Below are 22,465 nucleotides of genomic sequence, written 5' to 3' on the forward strand. Positions count from 1 at the left end.
TGAAATCAACAAGGGCATTGAAAAGGCATCAGCAACTCCCTCCAGGTTGTCACAGAGAGTATGGAACAACAACATGCTGACCCTGAACACTATGATCTCCGTGTATCGTGCCTGTGTGCTAAGCACTCTCCTGTACGCCAGTGAAACCTGGACTCTGTACGCCTCACAGACAAAAGACTGAGCGCCTTTCACATGCGATGCCAGCAAAGCATACGCGGGATCAACTGGAGCGATGCAGTGACAAACAACGAGGTGCTTGAAAGTGCCAAGATACCAGCACGGTCACACCCCTCCGCCGACGTCGCATCAGATGGCTGGGCCATGTACGTCGGATGGATGACGGACGGATTCCCAAAGATCTTCTTTATTCGAAACTTGCCTCTGGCAAAAGGTTGATCGGACGGCTACGTCTCCGCTTCAAGGATGTCTGCAAGCGCGACATGAAAGCTCTTGACATCGACGTGAACACCTGGGAACAGCTTGCACTAGACAGGTCCAGCTGCCGACACGCTCTGTTCACTGGCCTGAAAACCGGCGAGGAAAAGTTACGCTTGCTAGCTCCTGAAAAGAGATCTCAGACTCATCCTTCAAGTGCAGCAAGGACTGCCACTCTCATGTTGGGCTCCATAGCGACAGCAGACGCTGAACAACCACCAACAGGGACATCTCTCATGGGCACACTTCCATCGTCTCATGAGACTAACGGATACCAACAACACTATACAATCCATCATTTTATCTGTACTATAAACAGCGCTTCATATATGGATGAATACAATTTTAAATTTTAAAAATGTAGTTTCCAGTTTAATATAAGTGGAAATAAAATATCTCATAATTGCATGGAAATGTTCTTTATTTAGATATATAAAATAAATTTCATACTGTTAGAACTGATTTTATTATATAATGGAATAAGTTCATATTTTTGTGGTATATATCTATGCTACAAGATGTACTTTGTATGTGGTGTCCTTGTTTCAAGTCATTTGTCTCTTGTTACTGTATTGGAATTGGAGATTTAAAATGAAATTGGAGATATGAGATACTTGTCACAGACAACTAGTGACAATACTTGCTGGCTATTGCGTAATCACTGTTTTGTGCTTCTTGCAGGCCACCTATCTTCCGAATGTTAATATTCTGAGAAATCAGCTCACTGTGATGCGCTAATAATAATTCAAATGCTATTTTAAATAAGACGCCACAAACATGCCGTAAAGTGACATAACCTGTTGTTGTTAGTGTCAGGGGAGTAGTCGTATTGGAAGAAATTGACGTGTCACAGCGCCATCTGTTGTCATAATGAGGCATTATTTTGTGCATTCTTCCGTGATGCTAACTCGCAACGTGCTTGATGCTACATTATACTCATGATTTTAGAAGGTGCAATCTGTGTAACTGTTGATATAGTAAATTTATAAATAGAATATTAAAGCTTGCACTAACTGACATAGCGCTTGCCATACGAATAAAATCAGAATCAATTCAGTAGTTAGCAAATTTCAAGATACAGTGACACAGAAGGAAAGTAGATCTAAGCACTTGCAAGCAGCCATTTACAGTTTGCATCCATGAAGAATATAAAATTCATTAATAGAATCATGAATGTCGCACTTGCAAGTAGTCACTGACATTAATGCAGAAGGAAAGAAACACTTGCAAACTAACCAGTATAATTTGCATCCATTAGCATAAATGGATAGAATTATGAAAGTAACACTTGCAAGCAACTATTTACAATAATGCACAAAGGACGATTAGAAGAAAAAAACATGCATACAGTTATGGTTCTAATCCACCTCCATACATTTCAACATGGCAGCATCTTGTTAATTTCGAGTTTGTCCCGATAAACGTTCGACCCGTTGTGGCTATAAACTTTGGAGCATTAAATTGTGCAACGTCAGCTTCCCCTTTGTAATAGTAAACATCGTCCCGTTTTAACACAGGTCGCCCCTACAGGATGTTTTTCAGGGGCAGACACAGTCTCATTTCATGTCAAACAGAGGCAAAGAAGTTACAAACATGTAATATTTCGTTCGAGTGCAGACTGTCAGCTCATTCTTCACTATTACAGAACAAGTCTGTTATGACGACACGTATGCAAATTCCATTGTCTACCACGTGCATACTAAATGTCGTAAAAATCTGATCATAAAGCTTACACTATTTTGTGTAAAGCAACGTATTAGTTCGCAACACTTAACATGGTTACAATATTTCGTGTCAAGCAACGTATTAGTTCGCAGACGCTTAACATGGTTACAATATTTCGTGTCAAGCAACAGTGCTCGGATTACTTCGATGAGCGGACCGCAGATTGTGTGTGTTTGTGAGTGTGCGTGTGTGTGTGTGTGTGTGTAAGAGAGAGAGAACTGAATAAATATGAGCAGGTTCTTTACATAGGTGCTGCTACAAGATTGAATGCTTTATGGACTGTAGTTCGCAAGGGATGTAAGTTGCTATCACAGGACAAAGAAGTGGTTTGTAATTAAATTTAAAGTACTTGTAATTTGAAATATTACTACACCATCCTTACGCCATAGTAATAAAAAGCTTGAGGAAAAATTAAACTAAAATATCACGAATTTAAACCAGCTAGTTTCATTGTTTCTTCATTTTTCATCATGTCAAATAAATAAGAAATCTGTTTTAGGGTTCTGACAGTATTGCACAAGAATGTCTCTTACATTATAAATTTATTTTGATTGATGTTTGTTTTTCTCTTCGCTATGTATTTTGCTAACAAGAAAGGAAATAAATAGGCACTTTGTAACTTGTGCCTATGTGTGGTTATAATTGTTTCAATGCAAACTAGATACCAGCCGATGTTTGAAATTTGGTAAAATTCCAGAGTTTAATGTATACAACAAAAGGTAAATGTATAGGTTTCACATCTTGAACCTCTTACCCGTCATAAAGTGACAAAAATACATTCCATGCACAATAGTTATCCCTCCCAATTAAAACACGCAATAAAAATAATAAAAACAAATAGTAAAATAAAATTTATTTCATATTCAATTCACTCTCATAAAGAACTCATTCTCATATTTCTAACATGACTGTAACTCTTTGAACGATATACCTTTAGGCATGTGGTTCTTTGGATGGAATTCTGTTGACCTATTAAAAAAGTATAAAAATAACTTAATCAAAATAATATTTTATTCTCTTCGATACGATTTACATACCATACTCGATACATTTTTTACATCTTGCTAAACATTATTAATGAGGTAAAATGGAACTTATATGTCTTGCTTTATTATATTGTAATAAATGAATAAATACATATAAATAAATAAATAAGTTTTTAGAGAACTAAACAAGAATACATCTGATATCCTTTAAGTTTGAAGTTTTCTGTAAATAAAAAATAACAATTTAGGGGGATTCTGTTTTGTTAATAATTCAGTTCAAAGTTAATATGAAACCTAGGGGAATATTATCTATCTAATGTTCTCCTTTACCAATATATTGATGTTGATAAATCGCTGATGAAAAATTCGGGAAGTGGTGATTTCAAATTCAAATGAAAGGAAGATTTCATTAATCTCGGAACAATTGAACTTTACATGCAGAGAAAGAAATCCTGCTTTGAGCTAGCATCGACAGTTTCAGTGATTTGTACCTCTGTGGAAAGGGTGGAAACAGTGATAATATACAAAATAATTATAACTATTTTAAAATTCTATTTAATTTGGAACTGTATTAAATTGAATCCATTTCTAACAGTGTCAGTGGTCCTTACCAGCGTGGAAAGAGTGGGGAAAGTCATTATCTCAAAGCAAGTATAGTATTTTACAATCTATATTAATTTGAATACCAAACTGACCTCTAGCAGTGGCAATGGTTCTTGTCGCAAGTTGGAGATGACCCACTCGGGCACTCGTCATTGCAATCATTGGGGTTATGGCACTCATGTACCGCGTGGCAGTGACACTCAAGGAAGTGACAGTATGCGTCTTTTACCTCAGTGCAGTTAACAAGGCCAAAACAGTCAGAATCCACCTGACATTTTTGAGTAAATACTGCTGCAGCTGGAACAGGAAAAACAAATGCAATTATTTGACCTTTCTTTAGTAAATCTATGAGATTGGGCCTCAACACCTATGCACAACTTTCTCATTTTCTTATCGAGTCATTCAGTTGGAATAAGGCATTTGGGTCTAGGCCCTGACTGGAGATTTTCAAACTCCTGAATATTTATACCGGGTGGTTTGAAAACGTTTTCACTTTTATTTGTCTGTCTTAAATGCCCATAGATCTGTGTGTTCGAGTGTGTATGTATGAACGAAGGTATGTATATTGTTAGGTTAACTACCTGATTAACCCACTCATCAACTATACAGTGCTTATTAAACAGAAATCGCAAGAACATGTGACAGAAGAAGTTTAATGAAAAACGGAATTAAACGTACATAAATGCTATACCGTACAAACCGACCGAGACTACTCAATGGCCCCAAGAGATGAAAGACCAAGCATGTATACGAACACAGATACGTGCAGATAGAAGAAATACAGGTAAGTATTTTTTTTTTTTTTTTTTACATTTATTACAAATGACGCAGATATGTGGTCTGCGGTAATTTCTTCTCGACATTGTTAAAATGTCAAAATGTTTCAAACAATAAACTATGTTATTTTCTGCATTCATTATTATTGAGAATGAGTAATAGGGCAGTGTTGTTACACCGTTATAAATGTCACTTACGTTTCAACATAATCTCAAAGCAATTACAATGGAACATACATTCCATGACACTAGAAACTATACATACATACATACATACATACATACATACATACATACATACATACATACATCTTAAACAGCCATGACATACAATGATAAAATTAAAAATTGTTTCTTAAGACTTTAATATATAATACAAGATTTTCAAATGACTAGTAGGGACTTTACTAATAGGTCTGCTTAATACATGTGATTGCTTATTACAACATGATTATATATATATATATATATAAATATATAAATATATATATATATAGAGAGAGAGAGAGAGAGAGAGAGAGAGAGGTACAACATGCATGACAAAATAAAGACAAAGCGCAAAGAATGGGTGCGTATTTCTGAATTAACGAATGATAAACAAACTTTGGTTTTTATATTATCATTGTAATCACCCTCACGATGATGATGCTATCATTATTATTATTATTATTATTATTAATATCATCATCATTGTCTTTATTATTATTATTATTTTATTTTTATTATTATTATTATTATTATTATTGTTTCATTTTTCGTTATCAACATCACTATTATTATTAGTAGTAGTATTAGTAGTATTAGTATAATCATTATTGTTATTATATTATTATTATTATTATTATTATTATTATTTTCACCCTGAATAATTTCGAAAACTCGAGAATATATATATATATATATATATATATATATATATATATATATATATATATATATATATATATATATATATATATATATATTAAAAATGTTAGATTGATAAGAGATATGTGTATTAAAATATTTTGAAAACATCTAACTGGACCCAGCATTAAAGAGTTAATGTGTGTGTGTGTGTGTGTGTGTGTGAGAGAGAGATAGACAGACAGAAAAACAGACAGACAGAAAAACCGAGACAGAGACTGAGAGACTTACCAAAGAGAATCGCCAGCATAACAAGACAAAGTGTGGTTTTCATCTTGTTTTGTTTGGTTCTAAGCGTCTAAAAAGGCTTGATAGAACTGACTATTTTGGACCGATGCATTTTCCAGAATGCTGCTGATTTTATACTTCACAATGCACGTCATAATCATACCACAGATCCGCAATCGTAAATCACGCTGTAGGATGCGGTTAAGGTTTTACTTTATGACTCTTTTACTCTCTAACATAACAACATGTTTACTTACATAATCATTTAGCCAAACACTGGGACACAAAAACCGGAAGGTAGGTGATGACAAACTTAAATCATCCCCAAACTACAAATACAACCGTTATTATTCGGTTGGAAAGTATGTTGAGAGGACATTTGCGTTTCGCCTATTCTTATTGGTTAAACATGGATAGAGAGAGAGAGAGAGAGAGAGAGAGAGAGATAATGAAGACATTACGGAAAGACAACATTTTCCAAATTGAAACATCGACGTAAAGTTGAAGTTTTTAGACAACTGAGCAAACGTTTACAATTATATATAAAAAAAGCTGATCGATTACAGATTGAAGAAACGCATACCGTATCACACTGTGAGATAAATAATAGAAATTCACTGAAATCTAACACAATATTTTATTGAATGTGAGGTGGTATAGTTGTTTTACGTAAATTGTTTATTTAGTAAATAAGCTAGTGTTTTGCTTAAGACTGCTGATAAGCAACTCCAGCTAAATTAGTAGAAGAATCAGACTGTAATTCAGTCAGAACATAACCAGACGAACTGACGAATAATTATCAGACATTGTCCAACCCATTTCCAGTAATGTAGTAACCTCTCATCCAATAGATAACAAGTGATCATATCAACAAAATTAACAATTGCAAATGTTACTGCGTTGTTGAAGTTTACAATAACTCCACGGCCATTGTATCCCTGTTTCATTTACTCGGTTCACAATCGACTATCTTGTAGCTGATACAAATAATCTTTCCTCCAAACATTCCAAATCTTACTAAAGAAATTGTATGTCAAGAATAAGTCATAAACATAATTACATTTACATTTTACAAAACATGCCTAAAGCAAGTTGTAATAATACATAAAATTTCGACAAAGCCTAACACAGTACCATTCAGAAAGCCCCTTGAAGATAGTAAACTGCGAACTGACTATGACCTACTCTGTTCCTCTATCATCTATAAATGACACACTATCATTAACCGTACGAAGAGAATAACTTTCGTCGTTAGATAAACGGAAGTCAAGGCACAAAATATACCACCATTACATCCAGCATTACAAACGGATAATGGTGATTGTTTCCGGTTGCAAAAAAGTGACGAAATAAACAGTGATTTAGTGTGAACGAAACTAAACATTATTGACGTGGTAGGAAAAAGTGCCAAACAACATGTTAACTTCTCGACTGTGCAGATGCTATCATGGCAATAGGTTCTAGTGAATTGGAAATAACGGTTTCCGTTTTATGTGTTGCACGAATGGTGGCTGGTTTAGTTGTTCTTCTGGCATTTAGGCGGTATGGAGCACACTACTAAAATTCATTAATAGCTTTCAAATTAAGTTGGTATATAAGAAAAAGTTATGCTTTGGATTATATCGTTGTGACACGTCAATACTGTTAACACATTAAAACTATTCCATACTATTGGCACATCAGCACATTCAATATCGGAATTCATTCGGAACACCATTGGAATTCTTTCGGAATACTATATACATTTGGACTTATGATGGAACTTTTAGGACTATTTGGGATTTAGCTCGCAATACTGTCAATTCGTTTTAAATTTTCACTTTGTATTCTAAGGAAATAAATCATGTTTTATTGTATTTTCCAATAGCCCTTACCAATCTGACTGATACTTTGAATATATGAAACCAAAGTCCAGATATTCTTTTTTAGGTAGACAATAATTTTCGTGTATTGTTTAAAATCGTTTCAATTGAAATAACATTATACAATCGTATACAAGTACGGTTACAAAAAAAAACAATAGAGGCAGCGATATGTTGCCACATAATCTAATGGCAGATCAGCGTTTCTATTCTGCTGATTACTCATAGGAAACTGTATAGACCCAGATCTGGTTGATCATTATGCAGCATGTCTGGTTCTTACTATCGAGTACATGTACTAGATTTGTAATGTATAGGCAATTATAGCAGTTCTGAACACCGAACAGGAAAGAAAACAAATACATGAACAATTGCTTTGTTTGAATTATTTGAAGATGAGGAATAACATTAATGCGTTATGAACTTTTTATTTTGGCAAGTAACGAATTCTAAATAGTTTTTTTGACATCTCTGAATTCTTAAATTTATTCCACCATCCAACGATTACATTCATTTTTAGGGCTATTATTCATAACCTGGTATTATGAGTATAAAGTGTAAGAAGTTCTATGCAACATAGCCAGCTAAAATTATGGGTCCTATATTACAAAATTCTAAACAACACAGCAGGCTAAACCTATTAGGAATAGAATTGAAGAAGCAGTGAAGACTCTATCCCGACTTCATACTTTTTATATTATATGACGAATCGTCGTCTTAAGACATAGAAGTTATCAAAAATTTCAGCCATAATTCTTTATTGTGTTAAAAAAATAGTATTACGAGAGGAAACGAAAAATAAAAGAGTGACAATAATTGCAGAATTTTTATCATAAGGAGAAAATAAATGTGGTCTTCGAATGCTCCGGGGCATGCAAGACATGTGGCAGCATCTGTTATGTGCCAGGAAGGTAATCTGATAAACACTCAGGCTTTTGTTCAGCTAACAATCCAAGTACTAAGAACACATGGTTTAATGAAGGCGACATTAGCTTTATGACCTTAGCATGACAGCCATCTTAAGAGGTATGTGTAAAGAATATCGTTTGAAAGCTGTGGTTCTTTTTAGTTCAACCAGGGACAGATATGATTCTAAAACTGAGGTATAATAAGTGGTAAGATGGGTGATTATTCCCAGCCACATTCTTGAGCTACTGAATGATAACTTTATAACTAAATACATATGTAGTCACATACATCCATATCTCAGACATGTTCTTGCATCCTTGTCTTTAGCAAACGATTGTTCTATATGGCAAATGACATGCATTCACCCTCTCACAATACCTTTGGAGCAATGAAAGATCCGACTTGTTTCTTATAAATCTCTAGCAGGAGAATATAATAAAATATTATTGTACATCTAATCGCAGTCTCAGCGAAAACCTCGAAGAGTGTTGGAGAAGATGATACGATGAGATGAACTGTCATAATACCACCTTTTTCACTCCTTGTAAAGAAATGTCCCAAACGTGGGCTAGTGAAAGAAAATACCAATGTATTGCACATCTGCACCAACCAGATATCTGCCCCATACAGATTATTTACAATCGAACATCGTCACAAATTTTGCTAAGCTTTGTCATGGATTGACATACTGACAGATGGACAAATCGATTAATTGATTGACTGAATAACATGAACAACAATTCATTGAACAGTTTAGTAAGATAAGCAAAGCAAAGCCTTATTCTTAAAATTCACATATGTGACAATTTGACAATACGTTTTCATCAAAACATGCCTACAAATATTTTAAATATTGTGCAAATCTCTACAAACAAACATGTATAACCGTCACAGTTTCAATACATTTTCAAATGAGTGTAACGTTATAAGCAATGGCAAACTCATTTCCCAGCATAACTCTTCGAAACATTTACAAAACATCATTCAAAAATGTACCAGAGAAAAACGTTTGCATCAACGTCATCCACGTCTAAGAACTACAAAATCTGGATTACAATCCTCCAACAGTCGGTAGCGGGAGGAGAGGTTTTTAACAAATTTTACATATTACACTTCTTTGACATTTTTCAATACCTATCCAATATCTACACAGTACCTTTACGATACCAATCCAATAACTATCCAATACCTATCCAATACCTACACAGTACCTTTACAATACCTATCCAATACCTACACAGTACCTTTACAATACCTATCCAATACCTACACAGTACCTTTACAATACCAATCCAATAACTATCCAATACCTATCCAAATGATGTACAGGAGAATAAACTAATAGTTTACTGCACATCTAGATCAACAATATATGTAGCAAACAAAGTTTCATTGCCATCCTCTAAAAACTGTGAAAAGATAAATACTGACAAACTGGCTTCCAAGATACAAAAATAAAATATGTTCAAAACTGACCAGGTGAGATAGGTACAAACTTTCTGCGCGTATCCACCAACCAGACATATAAACCACAATTTCTATACAACCCTGAATCCAGTTTAAAAGGAGAGGCGCTGACTAGCTGGATCTCTCACAACGCCAAGTTTCGAATTTTTTTTCCAAAATTTATCTAAAATGCGCCTAATTGAAAAGGTAAGACCTTACTGCATCTATAAAGCCTACAAAGTTGCAATATAATCATTCAACTAATGTAACGGCCATAATAATTCAAATACTTTCTGGAAATAAACGCACAACGGTCACGAGGTACAACGGCTTACTATACTATTTTCGTTTGAATTCTATACGGCTAAAGACAGATTTATAAATCTGGACTTTTTGTGTAATCTGGAATTTTCATAACTTTATGTTTGCTAATGTATTATACCACTTGATCATGAACAGCATAATTATTTTTTTTAAAACTTTGTTTCAAATTAAGTAAAATCTATTAAGCTATAACTGTCACAGGTGAACTTTTAAAGTATATCAATTGTTTCATATTTGTTTTGTTTCAAGCGCAGTAAACAATAACAACATATTAATCAGTAATGAAAGATGATCATTATTCTATGCTGTAACAACTTTTAAGACAATTAAAGAATTACTGATGCGTAAGGTGATTGATGTGCATTTCACGTGGCTTAGAAAAGCACGTGCAACCATTTGTCTTCACCACTGAGACAAATACAACGTTGAAGGTGAACAAACAAATTAAGTAATTTTATGAAATTACAAACAAATTTTAGAAATTTAATTAAAAATAAATTGAATATTAAATACCTCATTTATAAGCCTGGCATAAATCACATCTAAGATTTTGTTATTAAGGCTGACGTGAAACTTAGTGAATCACAAAGTGGAAAATTGGATGGACTCTCTATCTTAAACTACAGTAGCCGTGGTACTTTGACACCTGTCACATGACTTAAAAGAATATTTATTGCTTTATTATTTGCGCACTTACGCGTAGTCATTGATGTGTAGCATCCTAGTATAAAACTCCGCTTCAAGGAACATAATCCGACACAGCAGAAAAAGTTATTTACAAAATCTTACAGATTAATGACTCAAATGTCAGGGGTTATTAAAAAGGCGAGAATAATAAAATGTATTGAGTAGATTAGGTTTAACTAATTAAGAACTATTTGCAATGTATTATTTATATTTGGAAATTTAACATTTAGTAGCACATAGTGCCTCTTTAATACTCTTACAGCAATAACTCATTATAAACATATAATGCATTTGCTTTTACAACGTTGAATATATGAGAATCAATTCAAAAATTGAGGCTCACGTCACTGGTGTAAATCTGTTCTTTGGCTAGATTCAATTTCTGTTTTTACCGAGAATATAGAAAATTATTTGTGCCCAGTGTGCAATAAATGCATATTAGACACCTGATATTTTTCAAACGTTTCTTTTTTTACTTGGTAGACTAAACTTTAATGATTATCACCGACAAATATCCGAACTACTCAGGTCTTCTGACAACATCGAATAATGTAATTGTCGATGATATAGACGGATACAAAATTATTACATTCTTTTACATGTTATTTTTTTAAATGGCTGTTTTAGACAACTCCGTCAGATAGACACGTCATTGCTTGAATGGAAAAGTAGAACTGAAAAATATACATATTAATTATTCCAAAAATTTAGATTAAATTATAATGGAACCCATTGTAAATTCGTTAATAATTTTAAGATAAATGAATGCCACTCCAATCATAGCAGCTGGTATTTTAACTCGTTCAGTATCTTGGCATTATGTGCGTATTTTCTTCCTGAGTGTATTCTTGTCCCCTTGCATATATTGTCATCAGTAACTATTAAATTAAATTCCTCATAAGTGACGTCATTACCTTTTACCCACTATATTATTAATGCTACCGAACTTATGGCAAATGTTCACATCTCATAATGTTGAAACCTTTGCTGTACGCTAACATTTCTTTCAAGAATTTAGCTACAAATCACATGAATCTTGCAACAAAACAACAAAGAGCTAGACAGATTATAGGTCTTCTTGGCATTTATAACACTCTTAAACCAGAAGCTGCAATAACCATCCAAACATGGGCCAGTCACAATGTTAACGAATGCATACTCTAATGACTTACGTGCTATTTTGTATCTCTTTCTAATCTGACATCTGTAATATATGATCTCTTTAAAAGAATCGTTTTTAATTTCAACTACACAGACCTTAAATTGATATATACCGAAGTGTAGTTAATGCCAATGATGAGTTTTATCTCCCTTTATATATATATATATATATATATATATATATATATATATATATATAGAGAGAGAGAGAGAGAGAGAGAGAGAGAGAGAGAGAGAGAGATTATTATTTGTATAATTTAAACCGAAAAGAAATATTTGTGGGGTTCTCATTGCTTATGTTTGTTTACATATTGACTTCGCTGATATTGTGATTGGTACCATGTGTTAACGGGCAATTATATGTAAGCTCGTTTAATGATGTTAGAATAATCAACTTTATGACTTTTTCGAGTTCCATATTGGTACATGGATCTTTAACATCTTTTGCAAGAAACGATAATGTAAATGACTGCAAGTGCTGAATTAACAGTTGCATAGTAAATAATGTTAATTATGTTGTATACTTCACTAGCCATTTCTGTAGTTAGATGTATTTGTTCCTTGGACACAATTCCCAATTTAACATGCTATTCTCTATGTGATTTATTAGGTATAACTGGAGTAGACCATAGTTGATTCTTACAAGCAGAAAATCAATTGACAATCCCGCGACAACCATCGCGACATCTTCTTGCTGTCATTAGCCGGCCAGATCCTTGCGAAGATTCTTTTGATTTGCGTTATGTATCATACGCTTTAGAGTCAGTGTAGGTTTATGAGAAAACGCGGGACCAGAGCCATGGTGCTTTCAGCTGGTCAGCTTCTAGAGAAATGCCAGAAATAGAACTCCAACCAGTAACTAAAATTCGTCAACCTGACAAAAACATTTGAGAAAGTCAGTTGTGGACGCGTTTGGAAGAATTTAGTTACCCATTCGTCGTAATCGTTTGGTAATACCATGTTGGCATGCTCACTACTATCTTGGATGACTGCAAGTCGTTTGAACTGTTCCCAGCAACTAGTGGAGTTTAACTGCTGCCACAATGTTTCTTCAATATGATGTTCTCTTCTTCCTTCACGTCTAAAATGTCGTTGTGATGTTGACCGTGCATTTTGTGTGCGAAAACTTGACTATTATACAGACGTCATGCCAAAAAGCTGAACCATTTTCGCATGGACTTCCTGCGAAAACTGATGAAGATTAGATAACAGGCCAGGATCCCAGATACAGAGGTTTTCAAGCGGACAGGCATTTCGAACATCCACAGTTTGTTGATCAAGTTACAGATGATATAGGCAGACCACATCAAAAGGATGACATATTAGTGACAAACGAAGAACATCTTCTATGACGACTGAAGTACGGAACGAAAAGAAACGCTTTAAATTATCTCAAGTCATCCTTCAACTACTTCATATTTGATTCTAAGTCATGAAACGATCTCGCACAGGATCGCGTAACAACTTGGCACAGTCTCAGTCATACTGGAATAACATTTTTTGAACACCGGAGATTGCAGACGCAGTGCAGAAGTCCGAGTGGCGAAAATCTCAAAGCTGCTGTCCGTCCTCTATTGACCAATCAAATTCGAGCGGTATCTAATGTCAACTCTACATTGTCCCTTCTTTTACGATGATACATTCTCTGGTGATCTTCCAACATTATTTGTTTGTTGTTGTTTCATTTATTCAGTTTTGTTATCTCCAAAATCCATTATAAAAGCAAATTATCAAGTGAATGTAAGTATGATCTCAAACATACTTGCAAGATGACATACGCTGTATTCCAACTAACCTTTAGATTAACTTTTCAACTGATCTTACGATCGTGTTGAAGGTAGCAGTAGTAATATTTGAGTAGTGCGAAGCCCACTGAAATAAAATGTTAAATATAAATGGTGGCTACTATACCATGTTCGAAATGTCAAATCAAGAACGTCTTAACTGAGTTTCATTAAGATAATGGAGACTACAAAGCCTGTATGAATGAATTCTACAAATTGCAGCAACAAGATAAGAGTTATCTAGAAATTTTTTAAGAAGAAATAGAGAGCGCTATAATGAATACATAAATGAATACAGGAAATAAAGATACTAAAAAATACAGTGTTTATGCTGAAATTGGCAAAGGTTAGTATTTTAAAAACTTTAAGTCAAATCATAACATCAAATATTATGTTTACAATACGCAGTGTACCATCTATTAATTCAACAGGAGATGGCTAAACTTCATAAAGCCTGTGGATGCAAGAGGTCCTGATATAAATCATGTCATTCTACGTGCATCATTTGACTATGGGAAGATAAATATCTAATATAATGCTTCCACTGGTCAATGTCTAGATACATAAAGGCTAGTGATAGCAGCTCTAAACTTTATCATTGACGAGATTAGGATTAGATATTGCAATTCATTTTAACTCCTTTGACTCTGAAGGATATTACTACGTAATAGATATATATTCCATTAATACTTGTCACAAATGTAGTCACAGGAACAAAGTAGGTTGATTTTAAAACATTTAGTAAACATTTATTTATAATTATCTGCCGGGTGTTGTATTTTGTACGTTCAGTTTACAAAAATTGATGCGATTGAATGCTTTTGATTTACTCTCCCAATGCAGATCGAGATAATCCCAACTGAAACAGCAAAGACCCAGTAAAGTACCCAATTCCTTTTGATGCGCAATATTGTATAACTCTGTCTATAATTCAGTGATCATCAGTAGGCAGCCCTAGGTGTTATAGCATTGATGATAATATATGTGAATGTATTCGACATATTTGCGAATCTCGTATTACTAAATAACTCATAGGGTAAAAAATTATATTTCGGCAATTTTTTTCCAGCGCCTGGTTAATTACATTTTGCAATATCTTTTTTGCAACTCTAATTTTAAATTTTTTTGTTGTTTTTTTTTTAAATATAATTTCAGGCTAATAATGCTATTGTTGTTGTTATTATTATTATTATTATTATTATTATTATTATCTTCTATGACAATATCATTTTTTGTATATTTAAATGGTCTATATGGCGCGGAAGTTGGTGCTAAACTTTTTGATCAGACATTTGATAATCCTCATAATAATTAAGAGTGTTATGGGAGCAAACTTCGGATTCAAATATGAAAATATGAAGCTTGTTATAATAGTAATTCACCTAATGACGGTTATAACATGTATTAACAACGATATGTAGCGTTCTTAGATGAAACGAAAGAATTTAAAAAGAAAACGCGATTTTATCAGGGATATAACATAGTAATATAATTAGTTGTCTCTTTATCGTTAAAATAGTAAAAACAAAAATGGAATGCACTTTCAGAAAATGGTAGTAAAAACAAAAATGGAATGCACATTCAGAAAATGGTAGGTTTATTAATATCTCAGGAAATAACACTGATACCTTGAACAGAAGTTTAATTGCTTGACTAAGTCATTAAGCCATACAAAGAGATCTAAAATAGATAGACGACACCAAACGGCAGAACTAAAGCCAGACATATACCGTTCGAGCTCACCGTTGAATAAAGTTCCTGCCTAAAGTGAGATGACATTGGTGATAATAGGTGTGACTACTACAAAGTAATTAGATTGTCAAATAGGAAAGAAAATGCTCACGTTAGTGAATACATTTGTAAGCAAGGTCAAAGCTTTAAGTATGTCATTTCGTTACAAATCTACAAATCAAAACGTTTGCATAAAGATTTGGTTACCCCAAAGTACTAGAGTGAATAAAGAGGCTACATGAATTCTGTAGAACTAGTTGTTTCAAAACTAGAACATATGAAATAAATAAAACCATTAAGCCAGCTCTACAAACAATCATCATGCTTATCCTTTTCGTTTTTTTATTTTTGTGGGTGTGTGGGTGTTTATACTTTTCATTAACGTATCTCCAGTCATTGAATTAAATGTTAAAGTTATTACAGACTATGTTAATTGTATTACCTCTATGTTTTTGCTGGCTGAAGTAAACACTTGTTAGTCGTCTAACGGTAAACAATCTGTATATAGGTTCAACTATCTCTTGTACCTATGATTAAATGCCAAGAAAATATTCCGCATCAAGCCGCTATCACCCACTCTTACGAGCTTAATTCCTTGCGCCATGATTTGTTATCACATTTTGCCCTATTTATTGTAACAGTGTAACAGAGCAATTAATGTCAAATTGTATGGAGTAGTTATCAAACATAGTTTTCACTACGTATTTAAAATAATTGCTGTCCCTGAAACGGATTTTCATGGCCTTAAGTATTTCTTCGTTGTAAAAGCTACCTTCGCTGTTAAACACGATCGCATGACGAGGACAAGATCTACTGATTGTTATTTCATTTAAATATTGCGTCTATTATATGATTATCACATGTTTGCGTTCTTCGGCTAAATCAAATACTATAGCGCATTATTGTTAGTTTCCTCTTCTTGTCGTTTACATAATTTCTGTCAAGCTTCTGTTCCTCTGACAAACATAGTAATTGCCGAGAATGGCTTCCAAAGCTGAAATAGGTCGAAGTTGAATAAAGTTTTGATCAAAGTGATGATAACCAATCAGTTTCTTCCTAATGACATAATTTTATTAATATAAATGTCAATGCCCTCTTTATGTAATTGTTACATATTAGGTAAAGAAATTTATTTGTCCCCATCTTACTACAATAATAAAATTTGCATTATTAATATATGAGCAGATATAATTCTTATCATCTAATTTAGTTTACTTGTCCTTCACGAAACCTTAATGTAAATTGATAAATGTGTGGGAATTACGAAGGCTTCTCAGTCTCTTACTCATCTGTTTGATTTGCGACAGATTCCCCAAGAGTTGGAAAATAAAATGAAAGATGTATTTATTCAGATGCGTTTGTTTCAAATGTTTCTTTCATTTTTAGATCTGATATAGTTGTATTATATCTGCTACCAAACACAATAGTTATATTTACCATACTATTCATTTTTCAGAGACAATTATTTTCTGAACATTCTGCATTGAAGTATATTCAATATATTTAAGCTGGAATTTTGAACGGGTTTGTTTATTTTTCACGGCTCAAGTGATGACGGAATGTAAGAAGATTTCTCTAAGAGTGAATAAAATAGGAACTCCATGGATTGGAACTTTCTTCACTAGCAATTATAAACGTACAGTTTATAGAAATTATTTACGCACAAGTGGAAATCTTTGTTAATTTATATCAATAATGCAGGTAGTAAGAAATATTCATCGGTGATACACTAGTTAGATGTAAAACGAAGAATTGTATAAATTAGACCGTGGAACATCCACCTTAAACCCAGTGAGCGAACAATGCTATATTCATTTTATGTTTTTTGAAATAGAATTTGACCAAACATTATGTACTGCTGCAAAATTGTCAAAAACTAATTTCTCCTGAAAACTAATTACTTTACCTGATGACGAGGGGGGAGGACACAAGCAAATCCAAAATTCTTCTGGCTGGATGACATCATAACACATATATCATGTTATAATGTATTCTTTCTAGAAGCAATCAGACGTGAAATGTGACTACACTGTCAGCAAAAACAAACGTCTGGCGTGATTTGAAATATAGAAGCTCTATTTCTGGAATAACTGAAGCAAAATACCAGGAATCAACCAATGGAAGTGTCACCCCGATTCAGAAATTGAAAGCTGTCAAAATGAGAGACGCACGAAGTTTGATATGTGAAATGCTCCACTCCACATTCATAGCCTGCAGATTTATAAAAAAAAAAAAAAAAAAAAAATTACTTGGCTAATGCTCTTCATACAATGTGACAGCTGAAAAGAACATGTACCTATTCTCGTATGTCTTTTGAATCAGTGTTAAGTTAGTAGCGGATGTGGCCATTATAGTAATAGTTTTGACGACATTACTACGAAAGTACAGTATATAACTTGATGCACACATTGTTTTATCTACTTACAAAAAGTGTTTCTAATTTCCATAATGATGAAGTGTGTCTGAAATGTCAGATAAAACCAAATCCCGGGCTTTTGGCAGATGAAACGTTCCTAATGTACAACATATATATCTGGAATGAACGTATTCTTACGTTATCTGACTTTTGGATTAAAAATCAGTAAATCGTAGTATTTCAGTTTTAGTCAAACATCTGCTAATTCATATAAGGGATATATTGTGTATATGCTGGAAAATATCACTTCCAGCCACATGGTGACTTTAAAATCGTCTGTCCTTCAGCGAATCTTTCATAAATGGATTCAGCTAAAAATCAGTTAGAACTAAATTAAAGTTGTATGGGGGATAAGGCAAAGTTTGGATGCTGTACGCATTCAAGAAGTCTGTCTCGAAGGCAGATTTTTGAAAGATGCGTTGTCGTGGTGTAAATGCATACATTGGGCGACATTATTTCCATCGTGTATCACAACTTTTGGCAACACTCTAGATATATACAGATGTTGAGTGACACTAACAGAGTCGGGCACAGGATACCTGGACGACTTGTCCATTTGCACCGAAACAAATCCGTATAAAACCCTCCTGAGAGTTCGACTAGGTCGTGCGATTTGTGGTCTCTGTTCTTTTTTCCCGGTCGAAACTTTATTATATTCTCTTGAATCGGGTCGACCACAGTTGATGAATTTTGCATCACCTGTGGCGATTTTATTCAACCGTTTCTGGCCAGTCTTTTCATAGTTTTCAAGTAGCGGCTTGGCGATGCGAACCTGGGTCTTTTATAATCGGCCGTCGACAAATGCTGGACCACAAACCTACTGAGCTTCATAAAGTTATTCAATACACTACATACAGCCAAAAGATTAATACTACAATATTTGGAATATCTTACATTGTTCATCAAGCATGGTCATCAATTCCCTCCTTCAAAGCAGCCACTTCTATCGCACGAATCGTAGACAACAGTCTTCTGGATCCATGATCATCTGTAAAACAATGTATTTGCTCAAAAAAATATGATCTGACAAATATGTTTTGTTAGCTCTCCTACCTCTTATTTTACATTTTTAAGATTCATTCATTATGTAACTAAATAAAATAAGTCACCATAGAAATATGGTTATCCTAGAAGATCAGTTATACTAATAAAGATCATGTAGAGACAGTGAATTTCTATTGTTCCCAAATATTTTCAAAATATATACATACATATCAGAAAAAATATACAGCAAGCAATGTAAAGTTAATAACTCTACTCTAGAACTCAATTTTTATGGAATGGAAAAAGTCGCAATGAGTTAACTGAGTGTAGACCACATAAACGTGAAAATGTAGACATGTTTTGCTGTTTAACTTTTCAAGAATGCAGGACGTTTACATTAGAACTTATACAGTTTTCTTCTCAACTATTTGTGTCACATATTTTTAAAGTTTCGTAAATTAAGTAGTTTGTTGCAAAATACTGGCATCCAACTAGTTCTCGTCATGCTTCTCAACACGCATAGGTTTTAAAATTACTTTGTTGCTTACATTATGTATTGAATTTCAAATAAAGTTTGAAGAACATCGATCAACATCGAATTGCAAATCCATCTTGTGTACATTGCTTGCAGCAGGGAGCGCGCGCTGAAACCGTGCTTGATCATAACAATTACACAGTATATCATACACCATATAGCACAAACACATATCATTCAATAGACAGTAGGATGATCTCGAAGATAAATAAAAGGTCTATCGGACAAGTAAACCAGCATATGGCATTTATCCCTACGGAAGTAGCACATCACCCAATGTCATAATTTTTTCAGACATTTGAAGGAAACTTCCAAGTATTATCAAACCGACAAGTATTACACTATCTAAATTAAAGTGAAATAGATAAACCCCATTTAAAATGTATGTAAAAATCTATTTAATCCAAATTAGCTTTAGTTTTTGCGAAATACCCTCAAAAACAGACTTTAGGGTATACTCAAACATATAAAATCCTTTAAAAATGTAAAGCTGGAGCATATGTTGACCAAGAAGAGGACATAAACACGGATCAGTATTTTATTACATTTACATATCGTGGAGATCTATAAATATATGCACATTAATGAAGGAAATAAGAGACAACGTATGCATAGCAGATGCATGTGAAACATCGACAGCGGCAGGATTATTTTGTTAAGTATTTCTATATTTTTGTAATTCCTGGTACATAATTGTATTTGATTTTTTATTTTTGTTCCTTGTTGTAAACTATGTAGAATATCTTTTTCTATAAACTGTTTACGTGACCTGGCTATGTTAAGAACGCAAATTGTATAGGATGTTCATGTATGTATTGACAATTATTATTAATAATAAGACTTAAAATGGAGCCAATGTCGTAGTTTCTCAATGGTTGATGGGATATCAATGTTCCGAGAATAATTATGTAGCTTTCAATTGTTTGTGCAGGGCACGTGAATATGTTTAATTCGACGCAGATTCAATAGTGTATGCTGTTACGTTGGGTGTATTAAAAAATGTACAGCTACAATATACGGTTTATATAAGGAGAAATGAATCAATAAGATTGATTTCGATTTTTGGAATCCTTCACACGTATTGTATTACTGTTGTAAGTCTGCAGCCTTTTTATGTTGTAATTAGATATTATTCGAGAAGTAAAAAAAAAATTGTTTGGACTGTTCAGTGGAAATAGAAAGTGCTCATTATTTGCATTATAGTATTATTCTGGAACTGTTATAAGGTATTCGGAGGAATTCTTGACAACACCATCTTGACAACGTTACAGTTCTTGGAGGACCAGTACATTTACAGTATTGAAAGTTATAAGGAATTTTTCCTTCATTTGGGAGTTTCATAGACCTTTATAAGGACTATCTTTGTTTCATAATACTGTAAGTTCATCTCATTTTTTTTCTTCCATTTATAACTTTGAAACTGTTTGTTTAGTTTTATATAACTATTGGTTTTGCTTCTTTTCTGTTATTTACGTTTTTGATCATAGAGTCTTAAAATTTGTATAGTCTTTGATATAGGTTGCTATATCGTTTCTAGAGCAACGATGCATCTTGAGATGATTATCGCCAACAAGATGTTGGTTCTAAAATGTGGAAGGAAATGCACTTGATAAATTAAGCAACGGACCTCAGATAAACTACAGCAGTGAATGACAAACACTGGTTCATTCTTGTGATATCTTTCCTCCAATCAGAGTATTCTTAGTAACGCCTGTGCGGCAAGCTAATCAAGATATAATGATTTGGAAAGTAGCGTATTAAAGATGAAGATGTATAACCTAATTACAGTGTTAAAGTATTGAACATGTTAAAGTATTGAACATGTTGAAGTATTGAAAATGTTAAAGTATTGAACATCCTTCATTTATTACCTCATTGCAGCTGACAGTTGAAGTAAAGAAGGTTTAAAAATCACACAACCGTCGTTGTTTATTTGAGTCAGCGGTATTTGTATTTATGCGTAACGCAAAGTGGTTCTAATCAATATCAGATGATGTTTGTTTTTACAACTATCAGAAGTTCACCGGTTATTTCCAGATCCCACTTGACTAAAGAGATGATCTAATTGAGTTGTAATTCAGAATGACCGGAATGGCTCTAAACCATAATTGAAACTATTTCTATGAAATAATAAATATGGTTCTATGAAATAACTGTAACTGGTTCTATAAAAGTTACTGAATGTAAACGAATATAATAAAGGAGAAGATTACTCGCAAAATAAATCTTTTTACTTAGAAGAGTATCGTGAGATCCATCACACGGCAAACAAGTTGCCTCCATTACTTGCCTAATTCAGCTTGCATAGGGCAAAGTAGTTGGTTCCATTACGACATGCAAAATAGCACTTCTAGCCTGTTCTACAATCTCCAAACACGTTGGGGAGTAAAATGCACAGTGAATACATGAAGAGTTGCAAGTTGTCTTGTAGGTACATAGCTAGTGTCTCGCTCCCGTTGTGTACAGGAAATGTACTTACCGAGTCATATGAAATATAAATTTCTGGATTCTACCAGATATTCTCAGCGAAGCGTGCGTGAATAACCTGACACTTTAACGTATGATATATGGCCTATTTGTAAATATTGGGATCACATTTACGGAAAATAAGCATAAGCATAATTCACCATAGAATTTGTATTTATGTACTCATCTAACAAATTATACCACCTTAGGCTCAGTTTATCTTTACTGGGGGGTCACGATTTTGTTAAATCATATTTTTATAATACGTCAGAATCGCAACATTTAGAAAAAGTATTCATAAAAGATTATTAAGAAAATAACATTTGAGGCATGTATATGGATGACATTATATTTTGTAAACGTTTGCAATATTTTGTAATAAATAACATGTATATTTTTAACATAATGATTCTTTTCGTTCTTTACATTAACATACAGCAGAGTTTTACGACCACCATGTGATGAGGATTGATGAAGCAACAAGGCCTATATCTCGTACTC

At 33.6% G+C, this 22,465-nt stretch overlaps 1 protein-coding gene and 1 long non-coding RNA gene across 2 annotated transcripts; both read right to left on the bottom strand.

Moving 5' to 3' along the window:
* Window positions 1–2,998: 2,998 nt before the first annotated feature.
* Window positions 2,999–5,821, bottom strand: LOC149804396 (uncharacterized). The gene is made up of 3 exons (XM_089939715.1): window positions 5,663–5,821; window positions 3,842–4,046; window positions 2,999–3,129 (listed from the first exon to the last, which is right to left on the bottom strand). Exons 1-2 carry the CDS (start codon window positions 5,703–5,705, stop codon window positions 3,844–3,846), a joined length of 246 nt encoding a protein of 81 aa, XP_089795841.1. The 5' UTR covers window positions 5,706–5,821; the 3' UTR covers window positions 2,999–3,129; window positions 3,842–3,843.
* Window positions 5,822–12,635: 6,814 nt separating this feature from the next.
* LOC149804397 (uncharacterized) lies at window positions 12,636–18,090 on the bottom strand. Its single transcript, XR_016415581.1, has 2 exons — window positions 17,470–18,090; window positions 12,636–13,920 (listed from the first exon to the last, which is right to left on the bottom strand). It is a non-coding gene; the product is annotated as an uncharacterized LOC149804397 (long non-coding RNA).
* Between the last annotated feature and the right edge of the window lie 4,375 nt (window positions 18,091–22,465).

This window comes from Sinohyriopsis cumingii, chromosome 2, assembly GCF_028554795.1.
Source record: "Sinohyriopsis cumingii isolate HCF-2022 chromosome 2, ASM2855479v2, whole genome shotgun sequence".
NCBI classification, from domain to species: Eukaryota; Metazoa; Mollusca; class Bivalvia; order Unionida; family Unionidae; genus Sinohyriopsis; species Sinohyriopsis cumingii.